The 22,713-nt window shown below is 33.1% G+C and overlaps 1 protein-coding gene across 4 annotated transcripts in view; it reads left to right on the top strand.

The window, feature by feature from the left end:
* The window catches only part of IFT74 (intraflagellar transport 74), a 107,810-nt gene that overhangs the window by 69,990 nt on the left and 15,107 nt on the right, over nt 1–22,713 (top strand). For 2 of the 4 annotated variants that reach the window (XR_005988827.1, XR_005988826.1), the window contains exons 14-20: nt 1,562–1,615; nt 3,352–3,449; nt 4,221–4,347; nt 13,457–13,620; nt 14,188–14,313; nt 17,765–17,825; nt 19,436–21,464. Coding sequence is in view for 1 of the 4 variants with exons in the window: in XM_041761193.1 (XP_041617127.1) it covers nt 1,562–1,615; nt 3,352–3,449; nt 4,221–4,347; nt 13,457–13,620; nt 14,188–14,313; nt 17,765–17,825; nt 19,436–19,554 (749 nt within the window). In the remaining 3 variants the exon portion in view is untranslated. Of the gene's footprint in view, nt 1–1,561; nt 1,616–3,351; nt 3,450–4,220; nt 4,348–13,456; nt 13,621–14,187; nt 14,314–17,764; nt 17,826–19,435; nt 21,847–22,713 lie in introns of those variants that run through there. The other 2 variants (XM_041761193.1, XR_005988828.1) reach the window with 2 other exon arrangements.

Raw genomic sequence — 22,713 nt, 5'->3', positions numbered from 1 at the left:
TCTCTATTGCTCATGAATAAATAAATTAATTTAAAAAAAAGAGATTTCCAGAAATTTTCTCTAAAGAATAATATTTAAGCTGCATTATAAAGAATAAATAAATGTACCTGGTCGGAACAGTGAAGAAGTTCAAAGCACTGCAAGTAGAGAACCTTGAAAGTAAGGATGAAAAAATAAAAAAATAAATAAAAATAAATAAATAAATAAATAAAGTGAGGATTAATATAGTAACTCAAGGAACTGGAAGAGTGGTATGGCAGAGGCAGGGAATGTGAAGTAAAAAAATGGCACAAAGGGGAGGCAATCATGAGAGACCTTATAAAACACATAAAGGTTTGGTCTTCCACCTGGGGACGATGGTAAAAGTATTGAAGAATTTTAAGGAGAAAACAATTTGCATTTTTGAAAAATATTTCTGGTTAATGAAAAGGCAAGTAATATTAGAGGCAATATGACCAGTTAGGAGGTAGTCACAGTAATCCAGGTAAAAGATGAAGGTTTCTTGGAGTAGAGCAGTAGGCAATTAGGATGGAAAGTAGATTTTTTATCCAGATACTTAAGAGCCAGAGTAAAATGGATTTTATATGACTCTAGGCTTCTGACTTCGGCAACTGTGAAGAGTTGGTGGTGTTATTAACTGAAAAGAGAAGCAAGTTTAGGAAGAGGTTGCTCACAATAGCTTTGGACATGTTACACTTAATACATGTGAAAGACATGTTTAAAAGAGTAAAAATCTAAGACCCTGACAAATGGATGAAACTGGACACTTTAGTGATATAAAGGGGCCATTAACAGAGGCGGATCAAGGGACGCCTGAGTGGCTTAGCAGTTGAGTGTCTGCCTTTGGCTCAGGGCGTGATCCCAAGTCCGGGTATGGAGTTCCACATCGGGCTCCCTGTGGGGAGCCTGCTTCTCCCTCTGCCTGTGTCTTTGCCTCTCTCTCTGTTTGTGTCTCTCATGAATAAATAAATAAAATCTTTTAAAAAAGATGGATCATGATTATGTTATAATAAAAGGATTTTCAGAGTAACAAAAACTGAGTTTTGGAAGGACACCACTATTTCCCTTAACTAGTGAAACAGCTGCAGCCTGTGTTCTCAGGGCCAGATAGAGAAAGCAGAATAAATTTGCACTTGCATCAATCAATCTATAATTTCTTTATCTGAGTCATGCAGTTTTTCAGCATTCCAGTATTTTCCTGGACTAATGAGACCGCTGCAGCCCTGTATTCTCAAAGACCCAGGTAGAGAAAGCAGAATAAATTTGTGCTTCCACCAAAATCCATCACCAGTAGTGTTCATGTACGGGTTAAATAGGTCCAAGTTGGGACTGAAACGGAGAACCACTGGAAAGCCTTTAAGTCCTTTCCAGTCAGGAGATTGTTTTTTCCAAGTTATCAAACATATATATACATATATATATGTTGTTTTTTCCAAGTTATCAAACATATATATATCAAACATATTAATATAATGGTATGTAGAAAACCTAAGACATATTTTACATTTAGAGCACTGTTTGAAGTTTTTTAAATCAATGTTATATTTTGTATCTCTTACAGGTGAAATGAATCAGAAGTATAAGGAACTTAAAAAACGAGAGGAAAATATGGACAGTAAGTGATTATCTTATTGATACGAAAATATTCTCAGATGTCTATTCATATATACCAAATCAGAGATCTTATCTTGGGAAGATACAATGGCTTGTAATAAATGTAGAAGTGTAGACATTACAAGCATTTGCCTTGAAAAATTATTTTCTTTTCTTTCTTTTTTTTTTTTTTTTTTTAAAGGTTTTATTTATTTACTCATGAGAGACACACAGAGAGAGGCAGAGACACAGGCAGAGGGAGAAGCAGGCTCCCTGCAAGGAGCCGGATATGGGACTCGATCCTGGATCCCAGAATCATGCCCTGGGCCAAAGGCAGATGCTCAACCACTGAGCCACCCAGGCATCCCTTGAAAAATTAATAAATATGTAGTATGACTTAGGGATGGGTAGAAAAATTGAAAAAGGTTTTGTGTTTGTGTATTAGTACTTTTGTGGTAAAGATAGATTGTAAAGCTAGTACTTCTATTTACTGTCTGTATAGAGATGACTTACTGATTGAATATTGAGTGTTCTGTTTTACATGCTTCACTGTATTCATCTTTAGTATCTTTTGCCTTTTTTTTTTTTTTAGCTTTTCATAGTACTTCCTCTTATTATTTATCAGCTTTCTCCTCAGACCTTGTTACTTGGTTCTATCACTGACTGTAGCTTTAGTAGCTTTCTGTTGCAGCTTCTCATTTACTTTTTAAAAGTCTTAACTTTGTAACTAGGTCTTCACTTAAACTTAATTGGATTGTACATTCAGAAATTTTTCAAAATTGAGCTATATTACCTGTTACTGGTTTCCTGTTTTTTTTTTTTTTTTTTTTTTTTTAAACTTTTTTATTTATTTATGATAGGAACACAGTGAGAGAGAGGCAGAGACACAGGCAGAGGGAGAAGCAGGCTCCATGCACCGGGAGCCTGACGCGGGATTCGATCCCGGGTCTCCAGGATCGCGCCCTGGGCCAAAGGCAGGCGCCAAACCGCAGCGCCACCCAGGGATCCCCTGGTTTCCTGTTTTAATAATCATTTTGCCAGAATCTGTGGGTGTGGTGTCAATTGTTACCTTTATAGAAGCAGGCCATAAAGTTTAATTGCCAACTGATACAACAATATCCCAAGATTTCTTTAAAATCTCAGCAAGTACCAAAAATTACCTCAGAATTAATTTGTTGTTTCATGCTAACAGTAAAGTGATTTTTAACTGTAAGTTTTTATTTTTGGAAGAGTCCTAGAAATGCCTTAAGAATATAAAAAAGTAAATTATGTACTGATTCTGTATTAGGAGAAAGGAGAATTTCTTAGAATATAATATGAATTATTAAATTTATTTAGTTGAGATTAATGCAACATTTTAAAGAGAATATTCATTTTCAGATAAAACTGGTAATAACTTTTCAGTATTAAAATTAGTGGCTAGTTATAAATAGGAATAATTATAGATGTATCAAGACGATCCTATGTAAAAACAGATTTTTTTTTCTTTTCTCCTTTTTATCATTTGTTACTTCTGAGTCCATATTTATAATCTTTAGTTTATTTGTCTTAAAATCATAACCATTAAGCTTTAAAAGCTTGAGAGTATGTAGAAATGTTCTTATTAATTTAATTACCCTTGGGTTAATAAAAGATTAAATAATGATAATTTCACATTTGCTTTGAATTTCTAAAAAGTACTGTTAAGACCTGCAAATTAGTATTTATCTACTGTTAACTATATTAACAGTAGCTTCTCATCATATTTTGAATCTGCAGCTTTTATTGAGACCTTTGAGGAAACTAAGAATCAGGAACTGGAAAGAAAGGCACAGATAGAAGCCAACATAGTTGCACTTTTGGAACACTGTAGTAGAGTAAGTACAGAAAATGCAGTGGTCCACTATTGCATCTGCTCATTTAATGTTTCCTTTAAATTCCCTTACTTATTATTTTATTTCTTTAAGCTATTAATTTGTGTATTTCTAGCAAAATTCAGCTAAGGACAATAGAAGGAAAGGATGAAATATGTATAATGTCAATATTTAGCAATAAGTAAGACTAACTCAGAGTTTTTATTAGGATTTTCTTCCATGTTAATGTATCTGAATTTGGAGAAGTAACATTTGCCCAGCTAACTTAAAAATCTAGATGTTATAATGGAAAATGTTGATACATTTTTACACAGTCATTTGCATATAAACACAAGGTATTCTTTCCTAGTAAGAACCTACAAAAAAATAAGTTATCAAGGAGTATCTTTTGATTCATTGACAAATGCTTATTGAGCAGCTACTAATGAGTGGTACATTGAAGGAAAAATGTGCAGTCTCTTTTAAATATTCTAAGTGTCTTAAGATTCCCAAGCAGTTCTTAATGTAATGTATTTGAATTTTTTCTACAGTGAGATAAAATTCAGAATTATTTCTTTTACATTAGCTTTAATTTAGTCCCCCTTTGAGAAAATCTGACTTTCATTGAGTCTCACTATACTCTTCTAAACATACATAAAACCTATATAATAAATGATGTATTTCAAAAAAGAATACCAATTTAAAACTTCTAGTTCTTAGCAGTGTTTTCCAAGAGTTATTTTGGAGAGTTAAATCAGTGGAATTTTTTCCATTTTTATTTCTTTACAAATACAGAATATAAATCGTATGAAACAGATCTCTTCTATCACCAATCAAGAGCTGAAGATGATGCAGGATGATCTCAATTTTAAATCTACTGAAATGCAGAAATCACAAAGTACGGCTAGGAATTTGACTTCAGGTGAGAATACAGATTTTTTATTTATTTATTTATTTATTTATTTATTTATTTATATTTTTTTAGAAAACAGATTTTAATATCCTTTTTTTTTTCTGTAACAAATTGAAAGTTTAAAATTTTAATGTCATTTTATTTGATTTTTTTTGAAAGGCTAAGAATATAATTTAGGATTGCTTATTAGTCCAGTCATTAATAGCCTCAGAATTTTGTGTGACCTTTCACATCAACTTAATAGTATTTTTTTAACTTAATACTATTTCATTGGACATTCTGATTCATTTTTAATACTTACTGGATGCTTGCTTTGTGCCTGTACTATAACATTGGTACACAGAGATAAAAGAAAAATAGTCTCTTTCCTCAAGGAACTTTCAACTTGGTGGAATAATGACAAACAATTAAAATATAATCAAACAGTACTAGGATAGAAGCATTAAGAGCAACAGAATTACACTGAGTTTATATCCACCCCAGTCTTGAGTAGTTAGGAGAGATATCCTTGAGAAAGAAATATTTTAATTATAATTAGTTTGAGCTGTTATGACTACATGATACTAGAGCAACACTCTTCAATAGAAATGTAATGACAGCCCCACACATAATTTTTAATTTTCTCATGGTGTGTTATAAAAGTAAACAAACAGGTGAATTTTAATAATATATTTTACTTAACCCAGTTTATCCAAAAGATTATTATTTAAACATGTAATCAGTACAAAAATGATCGATGAGATTTTGCAGTTACAGTCCATCTCAGCTTGGATCTAGACCTAGTTAGGTGTTCAAAAGCCTTAAGTGGCTAATGGCTGCCATTTGGACAGTATAAATAGAGATTAAAAACAAATACACAAAATAGAGCTTAAAAAGCTAGACTCAAGAGGAAAAAAGTTTAGGATAAAGTCAAAATTTGTATAGAAGCTTTGGTTCTTGAACTGATGGTTTCTACCTTTCGGTCTTTTTTTAATGCTTGTGTATGGTGGTATCAAATCAGCTGTTTTTTTTTGTTGTTGTTGTTTTGTCTACTTGGAATTAAACTGGCAATTAGTGAAATTATGAGGAATAAGAATACTTGCTAACTTAAAAATGTTGAGATTCTTGAAATAGAATAATGGGTCCAATAATATTCATTTATCTGAAATCCCAAAACCTGACCTGAACTGACATGATGTTTTAATTATCTTTCCTAATGTGACTGTTCCTAATTTTTGCTGAAGAAATAGTCATTTACTTGATGACAGGATGCTTCCTTAGACCCTGCTGTGGGAGTTATATTATAATCAATATATGTGCTATATTACTTTTGTAAAATCTGAAGAATTCTGCATTCTAAAACAATTACCTAGGCATTTTATATTTATACATTTGTAGACCTATAAATCCATGCTAAATGTTATTGATATACAGTTGAATTCAGGTTGATGGTACAAGTGGCTAATGGTTATTTTATACATTTAAGTATATTTTATCTGCCCAGATTTATTTAGAGTTTGCTGTAGTTTTATATATATATCTGAGTTCTCTGCTAAACAACTAGAAAAAGTACATTCTAAATTTGTTTTATATCTACTACTGATTTGACTATCAGAATTTTTTAAATTGTGATAAAAAACACATAACAAAATTTATCATCTTAGCCATTAACTATACACACAATGTTGGGCAGCAGATGTCTAGAACTTTTTCATCTTGCAAAACTGAAACTTATACTATTGAAGAACTATCCATTTCCCTCTCACTTCTCTCTTCTGCTAACCACATTCTACTTTCTGTTTCTATGAGTTTGACTACTCTAAATACTTCATAAGTGGAATCATGCAATATCTGTCTTCTTGTGAATGGATATTTTATTTACCATAATGTCCTTGAGGTTCATCAGTGGTGTAATATGTGACAGTATTTTTTTTTCTTAAGTGTAAATATATAAATATAGAATTTTGACATAATAATTTATTTTATTTTTTTTAATATAATATAATTTAATATAATATAATATAGAAGTATAAATTTAGAATTTATAATATTCTAGAATATATAATATTCTATATTTATAATATTCTATATTATATAATATTCTATATTATATAATATTCTATATTCTATATTTATAATATTCTATAGTATATATGTACTACATTTTTTAATTCATTTGTTGATGGACATTTAGGATGTTTTTACTTCTCCGTTATTGTGATTCACACTGGAATGAAATGGGTGTGCAAATATTTCTTTGAGACCTCTTCAAATATGAGTATTTTTACATCTTTATTTTCTTCTTTCTATAAAGCTAAAGCATTTTATCTTTAATTATTCCATCTAGGAAATCTCTGTTTTGTGTTTTAGATAGTTTTAAGGTTTTCATTTATCTAAAGTCAATTTTAATTTAGAATGTTTTTGCCTCCTCTAAGCTGTCTTTATATAATGGCTGTTGAAAAACATATTTTTTTAAGAGGTAAATATCAATACCAGGAAATGAATTCAATTATAAGGACTTTGAATTCCTTTCATATTTTTATATTTTGTGTTTAATGTTTCATTTTAAAAGCTACTCATTATATTTCTACAGTGACGTAGGGTTGAAAAAGACTGAGAACTGACTTAATTTTATTCAAGTTTATTACTATGATAAAGATTTTACTGAAAATATTCCTTATTAAGGTCTGAATTTTCTGGCCCCTACAATTAATTTCATTTTCTCAATTATTTTTAAATTTTAATTTAAACTAAGCATATAAATTATTTTTTCTCTCTTTCTTAACACCATCCACCATCAAAAATTTCTTGTATCTAGAAATCACCATAAGAAGTCTATAATATTCTTGTTCACCTTTCAGGGACAATGAATTTTACATTTCCACTTGTGAATTTTGCCTCCCTTTTGGCTTTTGGGGTTCTAATTGTAAATCACCTGCTTTTCTTAGTGTACTCTGTTTCTTAATGGAACAAAATTATTTCTTGGGCGGAGAGTAAAAATATCTTGATTATAATGGTTTGTGGCGCCCCCCAATGATCACTATACATAGATATATATTATATCTGTAATATAAAAGTTTCATAGGAGGGTGGTGATTAGGAAAAACATAGTCTACAAAAGGCTCCTTAGGGCGACAGTAATGGGGGAAAAAAGATTGTGAAACACTAGTGTACTGCATGAGTAAAGAGGCAAGGAATCTGTCAGCAATAGTTTTTATTTATATTTTTGGAAAGGAAACTCCAGGGAATAAACAAATGCACTGATGGCAGAATATTTCAGAAACATTTCCCCATGTCAAAGTGGTTCCTTCTGAGATTTTGCTACTATGTACACACTGCTTAGTAAACTTTGCAACTTCATAGCATATCAGAAGGAACTTGTCTGCATCCTCTTCCTGTCTCTTCCCTTGGAGAAGTTTTTAGCTTTTCAAGGGGACCTGCTGTTAAAGGAAGATAAACTTTACCCTATACCAACCAACCGTTTTCTCCCTTTCTCTAGGAAAAACATTTTGTATGACTCCTAAATGTATGTCCCAAATATATCTTCAAATTAAACTTAGAGTTCAGTAGCATTTTCACAGAACGGTCAAAATTTATACAAGCTATGTACATTTCCTTTTTGGAGCATTGAAACACCATAAGCCTCAGTGACTTTGATTTAGCACTTTGATTTTCATTTTAATGGTTTCCAACCCTAGTTGAGATATGAATCCAACAAAACAAAACCCACTCAACAACATTTAAATCCAGATATCCATAATATTCTTTAGAACATATATGTCAATATGGTTGGATTTTAATACTCTTAAAGGGACAAAAGGAAATGTTCAAGTTTAATCATACCAATTTCAATTTGGTTGGTAAAAACTTTCTTTCTTAAATCACTATCCTTTGAATCCTTAAAAAAAACTTTGATATTTTAATCTTTATGATAATTGTTATACCTAAGAAGTCATTCAGTTTTTGAACGTTTTATTTTTACTATATCTCACCTTCTACCTATATTTTAATCCATAATTCTGGTTTCATAGATGGAAGCATTTAATAGCTTTATATTTGATTTTTCCTGTAGAGAATCTGTATAAATAATAAAACTCAATTCCAAGTAAATTTTGCTAAATTTTATAAGCAGCAGCCAAGTTATTGCCTGCCCACATAGAGGGAGACATTCCTGGTAAGAGGGCAACTAAATGCCAAAATCCATGCATAAACTCTATTTAGATCCTAATCTGACCAGTGAACTATGTAAGCATTAGGTAACTTTAGGGAACCTAGGAAAAAGCAGCAATTAAAAATTGAAAAAGCTGAGTACAGAGATTTTGCATACTGCCTACTCCAAAGGAGAAAAGTTTTAGAGTTTTAGTTCAGTAAAGTTTATTGCTTACTTAATATAAATCAACAGTTTTTAAAGGAATACAATATTATCCAGAATCTCTACAGCATATCATTTAAAGTGTTAATTATAATATAAAAATTCATTAGCCATGTGAGGAAATAGGAAAATGTGAGTCAAGCTGAAAAGCAGTCAATAAACATTGACCTGAGATAATCCAGAAGTTGAAATGAACAGAAGACTTTAAATATATAAAAACATATTTAAGAGATTAAAGGAAAATAAAATAACAAATGAACAGATGGAGAATCTCACAGAAAAATAAAAATTACAAAAGAGAATCAGGTAGAAATCCTAGCATTGAAAATATACCTAAAATGAAAAATTCACAGAATAACCTTAATAGAAGATTGAAGACAGCAGATAAAGGGTCCATGAACTTGAAGATCAATAAAAATGATATAATCTGGAGAATAAATAAAAATGAACAGAACCTAAATGTTCTGTGGGACAGTTTCAGGCAATCTGACATACATATAATTGGAGTCCCAGAAGGAGTGGAGGCACATAGAATGAGGGAGAAAAGATAGTTGATGAAATAATAATGGCTGAAAATTTCCCAAAGTTGATGAAAAACCAGATTTGACAGATATAAGAAGCTCTTGAACTCCAAACAGGATTGATATAAAAATCCCTTACCTAAGCAAATCCTAGTTAAATTGCTAAAATGCAACATAAAGAATAAACAATGAAAAATACCAGAGAAAAAATATATATACAGGGAATAATATATCCTACTATAAGATTAAATTTTTTTATGTTACCCCTAAATCTCTAAGTTATAAAAGGAAAATCTTCATTGTTTGTCTTTTAATGAAACACCACATTTTTCTGAGGCTATTCATATCCCTACTTTAAAATAGAAGTAAAGTGAAGGCAACATGTTCAAAGATGAAAATGTATCACTACATGCTTCTGTCTATAAATAAGTAACTACAGGATGTTTAGGATTATCACCATACCTAGCCCTGGGAACATAGGAAACTAGCTTAGGCAGGTTTAAATTCAGATATCTTCACCTGGATGTGCATGATACATATATTTCAGTTCAATTTTAGTATCTATCCATAAGAATGCATGTATCTCTTTGGATTACTGGTTTGTTTGGTATTTTTTTTATAAGTACACAGTAGTGCGATTAATGGATTATAGGATAGTCCTATTTTTAACTTTCTGAGGAACTTTCATACTGTTTTCTACGGTGGCTGCACCAGTTTGCATTCCCACACATAGTGCACAAGGGTTCTTTTTCCTCCACATCCCCACCAACACTTGTTTCTTATGTTTTTTATTTTAGCCATTCTGTCATTGTAGTTTTTGCATTTCTCTGATGGTGAGTGATGTTGAACATCTTTTCATGTGTCTGTTGATTATCATATGTCTTCTTTCAAGAAATGTCTGTTCATGTCTTCTGGCCATTTTTATTGGATTATTTGAGGGGTTTTGGTGTTGAGTTGTATCAGTTGTTTATTTATTTTGGATACTAACCCTTTAGCAGATACATTCATTTGCCAATATCTTCACCAATCTTTTTTTTATATGTCATCTTGGAAAAAAAATCCTAGGGCAGCCTGGGTGGCTCAGCGGTTTAGCACCGCTTTCAGCCCAGGGCGTGATCCTAGAGACCTGGGATCGAGTCCCATGTCAGGCTCCCTGCATGGAGCCTGCTTCTCCCTCTGCCTGTGTCTCTGCCTCTGCCTCTCTCTCTGTCTTTCATGAATCAATCAATCAATCAATCTTTAAAAAAAAAAATCCTAAAAGCCTCTTCCAAGTATTGTCTTCCCAGCTATCATCCCTCCTTTTCAGGGGTTTCACATCCAAATTTTCATAAGCCTTCCTCTCACTCTTGCTCTCATTTTTTTCCCTATGAAATCTGTTCTTAAGAAATATATCAAGGTTTTTCTGGACAGTAGGTCCAACTTGTATTTTGCAATACTTTTTTTTAAATCCCTAAGTAGTAGTCTGCTTTACACATCACTCCTTTGTTCTTAAAATGACTTTTCACCATCGTTTCTGATTTTTCTTTTATTTCTGTAGTCATTTCTTATTCTCCTTTATGGGATCCTCCATGTCAGTTTATTCTTTAAATTTTTGTTATTCTTATAGGTTCTATCATTAATTCTTTTCTCTTGATGATTTCAGCCACCCCCATAGTTTCACGTTCTGTCTCTATGTTGATGATTTCAAAATCTGTATCTTCAAATTTCTCTCAGGACTTCAGACCCATATATCTATACATGGGCCTGTTTACTATTTGGGTGCTTCTGAGGTAATTCAGAGAACATATCCTAAGTTGACTTGAACCCTTCATATCATTCCCTCCTACAAACAAAAGTTGGTACCTCCCTCTGCCTCCGCGTCATCTACTCTTTTACTCAAGTTGGAAATGGGACTCTGCATTGACTCTTTCTGCTCAACTACTGTATCTGGTCAATTGCCTATTTAGTTAACCCCAAATCCCTGATATCTCCTGAGTCCCTCCACATCTCCTGCATTTTTTCCCTCATTTATTTCTGTGTGATATAACTTTAGATTTCATATATATAGTTGTCTTCCATTGGAGTATAGGTTCTGTAATGATAGGGATCTCATATGCTTTGTTCATTGCTGTATCCCCTATGCCTAGCACATGGAAAGCACTTAATAAATAATGTTAATGAAAAAAAAAAACCCAAATTTTTTTATGTACCAGTCTACAATTTCTTATGTAGATCGCTGAATCAACATTTAACTGGTCTTCCTGCATGTAGTAATGCTTTTCCAATTAGTTGCCCTCATTGAAACCAGGGTGAACTTTCTAAAATTTAATTATGCCACACTAATGGATTTTACATCAATTACTTAATATAGCCCTTAGGATAAAGTTCCAACTCCCCATTTTCATTACAAAAGCCCTCCATAAACTGAAATTCTCCCTACATTGACCTTTGGGTTCTAGTCATACTGAACTTCTGTTATTTGCACAGATGTATCATGCTTTCTTACCTCTAGACTTTGCACATGTTGATTGTGTTCTCTGGAACACAATTACTTTCTCCTTGGTTTGGTTGATTCCTAATCTTTAATTAAGGCCTTACTCAGTTAAAAGGCATGTCTTTAGGGAGCTCTCTTGACCAGTACCACATGTTCTCATAGCACCCTTTATCACTATTTTCATAGTAGTTATCCAATTTATTGTAAATGCATATTTAATTTTCTGGTTCTACCTCTAGAATATAGCTACTTGAGCAAAAACAATGTCTCTGTTGATTTCCATTATATTCTAGGCACTTAGCACATAGTAAATGCTCAACACTTTTAAAACAAAGTATGAGACGCGCACACTCCCTCCTACACATACACACACATATATGTAGTTAGTCCTTGTTATTCATGGATTCTTTTTTTCTTTTTAAAGATTTTATTTATTTATTCATAGGAACACAGCTAGAGAGAGAGGCAGAGACACAGGCAGAGGGAGAAGCAGGCACCATGCAGAGAGCCCGACGTGGGACTCGATCCCAGGTCTCCAGGATCACGCCCTGGGCTGCAGGCGGCACTAAACCTCTGCGCCACCGGGGCTGCCCTATTCATGGATTACTATTTGTAAATTTGCCTACTCACCATAATTAATTTGTAATCCCAAAATCAGTATTTGTAGCACTTTCACAGTCATTTGTGGATATGTGCAGAGTCAAAAAGGTGAATTGCCTGACATGCATTTGCAGCAGAGATCACATAAGGCAACTCTGTCTTCTTGTTTTAGTCCTCATACTATTAACAAGTATCCTTTCTGTGGCATATTTAATGCTAGTTTTTCCCACATTTTTGTACTTTTTTTGGTGATTTTGCTGTATAAAATGGCTCCCAAACAGAGGCACCTGGGTGGCTTAGTTGTTGAGCATCTGCCTTTGGCTCAGGTCATGATCCCCGGGGTCCTGGGATCGGGTTCTGCATCATGCTCGCTACGGGGAGCCTGCTTCTCCCTCTCCTATGTCTCTGCTTCTCTTTCAGTGTCTCTCATGAGTGAATAAATAAAATCTTAAAAAAAAAAGGCTCCCAAGCATATTGAAGTGTTGGCTTGTGTTCCTAGGCCCAAGAAGGCTGCAGTGTTCCTTGCAGAGAAAATGTGTGTTAGATTAGTTTCATTCAGGCATAAGTTGGCCTTGAGTTCAGGGTTAATGACTGAAAAATATATATTAAATATGGTGTGTTTAAACAGAAACCCACATAAAACAAGATTATGTGTTAGTTGATTGATGAAAATATTGTGACCAGAGGCTTTTAGGAACCTAACCCCATATCTCCTCTAGTAGCAATAGTTTAATTTAGTATTTGCTAACTCAGTATTTACAGTGACTTTATAGAATATAACTACTGTGAATAATGAGATTTGACTACATATATAGTTATACGGTTTTGCTCAAAAAATATATATATGTTTCATAATTTGCTTTCATACCCCTATTAAAAATAGTGGCTCTTTATCTCATAATACATATTATTAAGTAAGAAAAATATACCTGTGTGTTCTTAAATGTTTGTATGAGCATGGAGACAAATTTGGCTGATATATATCAGGTTATATTGATTACCTAGAGGATGAATTTTTTTTTTCTTAATTTATCTTTGTATTGTCTCGCTGGTTTCAATGAAACTTGTTTCTTTTGCAGGTACTCTTATAAAACATGATTTTTAATGGTTGCATCACGTTTCTATTTGTGAAAGGAATAAAGTTTTGACTTCTTGAATTTTCTTGTGTTTCAGATAGTCAACGTCTACAGTTGGATCTACAGAAAATGGAACTTCTGGAAAGTAAGATGACTGAGGAACAGCATTCTCTGAAAAACAAAATTAAACAAATGACAACTGACCTGGAGACATACAATGATTTGCCAGCTTTAAAATCAGCAGGTGAAGAAAAGAAAAAGGTAAATGATAACAGTCTTACAGAATTATAATTCGAATTGTATTTTCTTGTTCAAATTTAATATATATGTAGTTCATAGAATTTATTTTCAGTTGATTATTTTATATATAAGCTAAGATGTTTATGTATGTAGGAGGAATTTAGAGAGATGTAAGTTTTAAACAAAAGGTAAAAAGAAAGGAAAAGCAAGAGCATTTCAACAAATCTGAACTTAAATGCAGGTTTGATTATGAAATTTCCCTCCTTAATACTTATTCATCAGTGGTTTTTCATTGCCATTTAGATTAATTTAAAGTAAATCTGTTTGGACAGGAACACATATATAGCACCTTAATAGAATTATTAACACAATTAATACTAATTTAGCCTGAATAGTGTTATTAATTCAGCTAATGCTAATTTATCTTATTATAACTCAAAAGATAATTTTTACAAACAGGCTTTGGAGTATAGTCTTGGTAGAATTTTACCAGAATAATGTTGAAATTATTTAAGTTAAAAATGATTTATATTGGCTAACTAGATATTTGCTAAGCTCTGTTATTTACTTCTATTTGGACCTATCTAGAAATTACATCAGGAGAGAACAGTATTAACAACCCGCAGAAATGCCTTTAAGAAAATAACAGAGAAGCTAAACATAGAATATGAGACATTAAAAACACAGTTGCAAGAAAATGAGACACATTCTCAGGTAAAAAGAAAAAACAAAGACTGAAATTTATTTCTGTTTTTAGACTATCTGTCTTGTGTTCTTAATGTATATTTCTATCCCAAAACAATTTTTTTAACTTGCTTTATTTATCCTTCCAGACTTTCTGGATTTGAAGGTAGCCAGATTATATACAATCTCCACTCAGAATGAATTTACTTTTGCTCTTCTTTTATGAACCTATATTGAAGGACTACTCTGTGCTAGGCCTTGTTCTGGGCACAGCTGTTAAAATAATAGCTTTTAAATATTTCAAAAATAAAGCATTTTTGATTGAGAAACTTTGCTAACTCACAAAAACCACAAATAGAATAAACCTTAATGACTAATATCCCATAGAAGACATAATTCTTGTCATTTTTGTGTGGGTCCTTCTAGTCTGTATGTATATGTTATATGTACACATACTTTATATATATGTATGTATACATTGTTTCTATGTATTTATAGAAATGGTATCATATTGTACATATTTGGAAGCTTGCTTTTCATTATTAATGATACCTAATAACTACTTTGTCAGTAAATTTGTTAAAAATATGATTATGTATAATATTTGGATTTAGTATAATTTACTGAACCAATTTCATATTATTGGACATTTAGGTTACTTTTAGTTTTAAAGCTGTTTAATGCTGTCAAAAGCAGACTTGTCCTTGAACTTCTTGACTTACATTTCTGATTATTTTATACAGGATGCACAGACAAGCCCCCTTTTCATATCATTTATCTGATAGAATTACCTAAACAGTGTTGGAGATCTAGATTGAGTACTCTAAGAGGATAGCGTTGATATCTGTCTTATTCATTTTCTCCCCACCCTGTGCCAATGGTTGGGATATAATAGCTGTTCAATAAGTATTTGTTGGAGGATTAAATGAGCATGTGTGACATGTATAAAATCAGTAATTAGGGTCTGATAAAATTGATCATTCTCATCTAATTAGTATATATGTTAACTATTTGCAACTTATAATTAATGCATTCTTCCTTTTCTTTATATGGTAATATGATCATGATAGACAATCACTGTTAATATTTTGGTATAATATCCTTGTAAACTTTTTTCCTTTGCCGTTATACACCCATATTAGTTATATTATTTTATAAAAACTGAAATTCTATGCATATAGTCTTTAAAGATTCATTTTGTCACTTAAGTATTTGCAAACTCCTTTTTTGATATTTTATGACTGCTATTTTATTGTATGGATTTACCATACCATACCATGGCAGAGATATACCTTATATTCTTTTTGAAAGAGGTAGAGTTTCATCAGAGTTTGTCAAAGCTACTAAAAGCTTAGAAATCATTAATTTACAGTTCCAAATTTATCATTTATTCTATCTATACTTCATAATATACAGGTCTAGATTTGGGAGTGACAAAATTATCCTATGCTGTTGAGAGTTGGGATGGATGCTGGAGAAGAAATCTAAGAAAAAGTTTATGAGGCCATTGTCTTAAGTGGTTCTTAGGAAAAAATGCTGATATTGCTTATGGAATATCACCCCTCTTCTTTCACTGAATAGATTACTTAAGGAGGAAAACACTTGACAAACACAATTTCTTAGAGCCAGGTAATGGTTACCTTGTTTATTCACACATCAAGTGCTAATCATATACTTAACACCATACATCAAGTGCTAATCATATACTTAACACCGTACACAGGTAAGAGGAACTCATAACATAACTCACAATCTACAGTCCTTCTCTGTATTATTTGTTGCTTTTTGGGAATCCCCACTGATCAAATAAAATCTAGTCTCTTTCGTTTTTGCAACTATTTTCTTGAAAACTGTTTTTTGACATCTACGAATAATTTTCATAACAGACTTTTTGATGAATGGCTGTTATTTATTTGATATCATTTAAACATATTTATATTGGAACAAACTATAAAGCTCCTAGAAGAAAACAAGGAATAAAGTTCCTTGACATCAACGTGGCAACAGTTTTTTGCTTATGACACAATTGCATGAGCAACAAGGCAAAAATAAACAAGTATGCCTACATCAAACTAGAAAGCTTCTGCACAGCAAAAGAAATAATCAACAGAATGAAAACTGAATGGGAGAAAATATTTTCAAATCATTATCTGGTAAGGGATTAATATATAAAGAACACACAACAGACTAAGTTGTAGGGAAAAAACAGATTCATGCTTCAAGATATTCTTGGAGGTTTAAAGGCAGGTCACTAATATAGATGTATAATATGGAAGGAAGTTGACCATCTAACACAGTGTTGCTTTTATAGCATTATTCATTTAGTACTTAAGAGGTCTGCATTCTAAGAAGGCCTCCTCTCTCTGTGTATGAAACAAAGGGGAAAAGTTTGGTACTTGACTTTGCAAAAGGTTATTAGAGATTTATTGCCAAAAAGTGCTGACTGCTTCCTTAAGTCCATCTTAACTTTGAGTTCCTATCTAGGGAGCCAGATCTGATTTACTAGTGTTAACTCACAGCACATACAGTTTACATAATTAATTAGTTAGGATTTATCCTAATATCTAGATATATCTCTTTAGAGGAAACAATGGGCTGGTTGCTACATTAATACTGAATGTATGCCCTGAAAATAATTTTAACATAAGAGTAGAAAGAAATATTATTAATGCTACTTCAGTTATCAAATTCTTAAAAATGATCATTACCTCTTAGAAATGTCCACACAGAACATTATTTTAATGTTTCGTTTTTCAGACAGTCCTTTCCCTAGGAAAAATTCTATGTGCATCTTAAAAAAGAAAGACCATAACCCAGAGTTACAAGGTTAATTAAATCAGAAAAACAATTTAATTCTATAACAGTAAAATTGTCTTCTGAGGAAGCAACCATCAATATAATATCCACATTAGCTTCCTGTTGATGCAGAAATTATTGTAACACTGCCAGCTTTTTACCAGCCCTCTTATAATCTTCACACTGCAGCTCTGCTCTTATCACAGCTTGTGGAATTAGACAGGAAATTTAGCCCTGGAAATAAGGAAGTTACTCCTATATAGTTGAACCTTTGACAGTGTTAGAATATATATCACGTTTGTGGCATTAGACTTCCAGATTTCAAGGAGAGATTCCCATCATGTCCCGTTCTTTTCTTTCAAATTCTTTTAAGAAAGGGAAAAATCATAAAGTGTCTTTCAGTTGGCTTGTTCATCGGCATAATAAATATTGTTAAGTATTTTCCAATTAAGATAAACACATAGAGTAAAACTTGTTGTCAAATTCAACATTGTATTTATTAATGTATTTACTATTGTTTAATCCTTTCTAATTTTCCTTTTTGTCTGCCATGGCTTTATCTCAACTAAAATGCAGTGAATTGATAAGATTTAAAATTTTGAATGTTTTTTTTCTTATCCTTTAAAAGCATGTATAATTGTTTTGAATATGGGTACTGTTTAACATTTCTATTTTGTGATTTTAGCTTACAAATTTGGAGAGGAAGTGGCAACACCATGAGCAAAATAATTTTGTGATGAAAGAATGTATCCTTTAAAAAGAAACAAATGACTGAGTGATTTTTGTTTTTTAAAAATGTATTCACTTATTTGAGAGAGAGAGAGAGAGATCTGTCAGGGGGCAGGGGAGGGAGAGAGCATCTCAAGCAGACTCCCCGCTGAGTGGGGAGCCTGATGCAAGGCTTGATCTCGCAACCCAGAGATCACAGCCTGAGCCCAAACTAAGAGTCTGACACCCAACTGACTGAGCCACACAGGCACCCAGAGTGATTTTTTTCCTAAGAATGTTTTAAAGACGGAAATGAAATGAAATTTAATATACACTTATCAAATACCTAATATGTATAAAGCCTCAATCTAAACTATGTGGGGAATAAATGAATGAGACTTTGTTTCCAATCTACAATAATTAGGGTGTGTGTGTGTGTGTGTGCACGTGCGCGCATGTGTGTGTGTACATGCACACTCACAACCAAAGTAACAATAGAAAGCAGACTATACAAAGTTAGTGTGGCATAGTGACTGAGTGCACAGTTTTTGGAGCAAGGAGATCTAATTTTCAGTGTTGACTCTACTACTTGTAGTTTATGGACGTTGGACAATTTATTATTGTTAAAGTTTGTTTAAGCCTTAACTTTATCATCTCAAATATACTTAATATTTCTTTCTCATAGAGTTACTGGGAGAATTATGTATACCTACAGAAATATGTATGTGCATAATTGTTTGCTGTTGCTTATAGTGCTGTACCTTGGATATCTGGGCAGCAAAGGGAAGTAAACACATTAGTATCCTGAGAAATTTGACCTTCAAGCTCATCTGTTTCAGCCAATTCAACTTCACATTTTTACCAAGATGGCACTTATATCCCACCTTCTTGCTTTATCTTTTTGTGTGATTATATAGGAGGAAGCACCTATTTGAGGACATATGTTTTGAAATTGTAAGAAACACTTCTTTGAAAGTTATTTTCTGTTCCTTTCTTTGACCCTTTAAGGACATCTCTGCTTGGAGAAGTAGTTCCTGACTCATTGGTAGTTTAGATTCTCCTCCAGGAAACTGCTGAACTTCAGCTCAGGGCAGCATGGATCCCAGCTTACTTCCAGATCAAATGCATCAGGTGCTCTATTCCTAGCAGTTGTTGCTACTCATTTTAAAAGCAAAAGACTCTCACTCAGTATGCTTTAGTCCAGCAGTCTAGTTTATGCAACACAAAGTAGGGGATTTTGAAATAGAGTGAATTCTAGAGACTTCTGTAACTCAGTGCAGTACTCTAGAGAACATGGTTCTTCTGAACATTCCGTTGTTCTCAGACCAGAATTAGATTGAAATGTACAACATTAAGTATAAAAAGCTCTTATGGGTGCGTTGGTAGCTCAGTCAGTTAAGTGTCTAACTCTGTTTTGGCTCAGGTCATACTGTAGGTGAACTTTTTTTGAAACACATTTTCCTTAGCCTTTTAGATTTCAGTTAATCTTAATCTGTTAATATATATTTTTAAATATATTCTAATTGTTCTTTTTCTGGCCATTTTCAGTTTTCCATAAGAAAAATGCCAGTATGATTTGGTCCCTTCCTAAGCCAAAGTGGATTACTGTTTTTGTTGATCACTGTTCCCCCTTAACTCATGTAATTAGTCATAGCAACCAAGAGTCAAGAGAGTGATTACCAGTCAATTATGAAGAATGTGACCAAGCAGATTGCAGAGTACAATAAAAGCATTGTGGACGCTCTACATAGCATGAGCAGAAACTGAGTCTGAACCAACTGCAAGTCTCTATAATAGTATGCTTTCTGCTAAACTGTATGTTGACTGAAAAAGAATCTCATACCCTTGAAGAGTTTTACCTAAAATTTTTAACTACTATAATTTTTGTGACCTCTTTGAAGAGGTATACTACTTTAAACAGCATAATAGTTCAATAAAAAGTTTGCATACAGAAAAGCACCTTTTGTATTTTTTTTGTGTGAGTGATAAAAATGTCTCAGACCACCAAGAGATAAACTAAAAGTGGCCGTTGAGATTGATTTAGTTGGTATAATCCACCTATGGCAGCAAATGAGATCATTTTTTAAATGTGTCAACTCTAGAAGGGATATACGGAGTGAGATTCTGACTTAGCACTTACATCAATCTTGTCAAGTTTTGCTTCTAGAAAAAGAATGGAAGGCAGATGTTTAGTTTTGAGGTTTATTTCTCAAATAGGGTATATTTGATGTATTCTAAGGAATATAAAGTTGCAGGTAAGTATATTAACTCATATTCTTTGCATATCAGTTATCCCTAAAGATTCAGAATTAAAAACTTTGACCTTTGTATTTTACAAATATTTTCTTACGTGTATGTGCTAGGAAAAACATGAAGTTTAAAAGAAATGCTGCACCTATGGTAGTCTGTTTTAGACAATGGCTGTTGCTGTTCATTGTCACTCTGGAGTATATATTCACTCTTATGGACTGTAAGTAGGTTAATTTGTGAGCATTGCCAGAACATTTGAAAAGAAAAACTAGAAGAGGTAGAATTATATTGTGTAAATCTAGGAGATGTTGTAATAACTAAAGATGTCTTTGGGCAGGAATGAGTCATCTTGGCCAGCATAAAATATTTCTTAAAACTATACTCCTTTTGCTCTGATTTCATGTTCATCAAGTAACTCCACATCTCAGTAATCCTGAAAGACAAGCATATTTCTTTGAAAAGTGGAGGGCTTTACTGAGATATAATTTACATACTGTAAATTACCCATACATGTTGCTTTCCTGAAGTAAACATTTATCATTAACTCTTCAACTTTAGTGTGTGTGAGATTGGGAGAAAGGGTGAACATTGTTGATTTTGGTTAACTCTGGATTACTAATATGGCTAAAGATCCTGGAAAGTGATAGAGTCATTAAGGTGGCATTCTGAAAATGGGCTCCTCAGATCTTGAGTTCTTCAGGTTATTAATAGGTGTTATGCCACCAAAGGATTCATGATCAAAGAAGTTTGGGAAACATGGTTTTAAACAAAGGTAAATAATTTTCTTTCTTCTTGATTGCTAGGAGCCTTTAATATGCTAATGTGCAATAAGATCAGGAGGAGTATATATGTTTAAGGTTTTGGGGATTTTTTCCCCCTGAGTGGTGGGATTGCAGTTGTTTAAATCTTCTTCAGACTTTTTGGTCTGAAATTTTTAGGGTTCAAAATCATTTATCATGTACATAAAATATGTAGAAGTACAACAAAAATTCAAATACACTTCTGTATACAGTTAGTACTTCTAACCTGTGGGAAGGAAGTGTGATAGACAACTCTGCTGTTATTGAACTAAATCTGACCCAGTCTTCACCAAGAAAGAAGGTAGGAGGAAGAGTGACCTATCTAATAAACATATGTGTTTGCATTATAAGAATGAGAAGCTTGGCAGAAAAAAGAAAGAAAATTTCTTTAAAAAAGCAAAGTTTCCAACCTCTGTTTTAAATTACTCATATATGATATTTGTGGAACAATAATAGAGCAGGATTTCTTTAAACTAAAACGTGTTATCTGAGGGAAATTCTCACTAATGTCTCTTCCTTCCTCTCAGAGCTTTTCAACAAATCCAACAAGAATATTTCTCTGCTAGGATAGGACTGGAGGCTACTATCTGCATGAACCGGCTCTTCCTCAGTCCGTCACATTGCTCAGTGAGTTCCATTCCTGTTAAAACAACATCTTGTAAGTCATAGGGAAAGAAGCTGCAGACTGAACAAACATGCTGAGTAGTTTTACTAATGAAAGTCAGCATGGGAAAATTAGCAACTCCTTGTTTTTCCCATCCTTATCTTTTATCAATAAATAAACATGAGTTCTTGAATCTCATTTTCACTAACTGGGGAGTCCTTGATTTGGACCACATTTAAACCTGTGAAATTCAGTGCAGGGTTAGAGGATTAGAGCATGGAGTAATGCCATTCACACTAGAGATAAAAGACGAATTAATAGAAGCTCCCAGGGTTCTTGCTATCTCCCTGCCAGAAATTCGAACAGACTTAAAGTAAGAAGAAATAAAGATGGACCACTGGAGCACTATTGCCATGTATTTTAATATTGATGTATCTTTCATTTTCATACACCTCTCTAAATAAAAGTAGGTTATGTCTTGAAATTGCAGATTCACCATTTGAGAACAGATATTAAGCATCTTTAAAAGGACAGTTTAATTTTTAAAATTAAGTTCTCTGCCCAAAATGGGACTCAAATTCATGACTGCAATGTCCGACGTCAGGATTCACATGTTCCACCAACTGAGCCAGCCAGGTGCCCCACAAAGATAATTTTTTTTTTTTTTAAATTTATGATAGTCACAGAGAGAGAGAGAGAGAGAGGCAGAGACACAGGCAGAGGGAGAAGCAGGCTCCATGCACTGGGAGCCCGACGTGGGATTCGATCCCGGGTCTCCAGGATCGCGCCCTGGGCCAAAGGCAGGCGCCAAACCACTGCGCCACCCAGGGATCCCCCCAAAAAGATAATTTTTATTGCAAAGGTAGAAAATTTAGGAAACTGATAACAAAATGAAGAAAATAGATTTGTCATGTCCCCAGTCTCTTTAGATTGCTCCTCTGTATATCTGTAATACATATTTCTTATTTATGTAAATATATTTTTTATTGAAATTAAGATCATATTCTTTTTTTTTAATTTTTATTTATTTATGATAGTCATACAGAGAGAGAGAGAGAGAGAGAGGCAGAGACACAGGCAGAGGGAGAAGCAGGCTCCATGCACTGGGAGCCCGACGTGGGATTCGATCCCGGGTCTCCAGGATCGCGCCCTGGGCCAAAGGCAGGCGCTAAACCGCTGCGCCACCCAGGGATCCCTAAGATCATATTCTTAAATTTACTTTTGCTTTATAGTTTTGCAAACATTTGTCCATGTCATCATATATTCTTGTAC

The sequence above is a fragment of the Vulpes lagopus genome, chromosome 7 (assembly GCF_018345385.1).
Source record: "Vulpes lagopus strain Blue_001 chromosome 7, ASM1834538v1, whole genome shotgun sequence".
NCBI lineage: Eukaryota > Metazoa > Chordata > Mammalia > Carnivora > Canidae > Vulpes > Vulpes lagopus.
The sequence above is the reverse complement of the archived record's forward strand: the minus strand, read 5'-3'. Positions and strand labels throughout refer to the sequence as shown.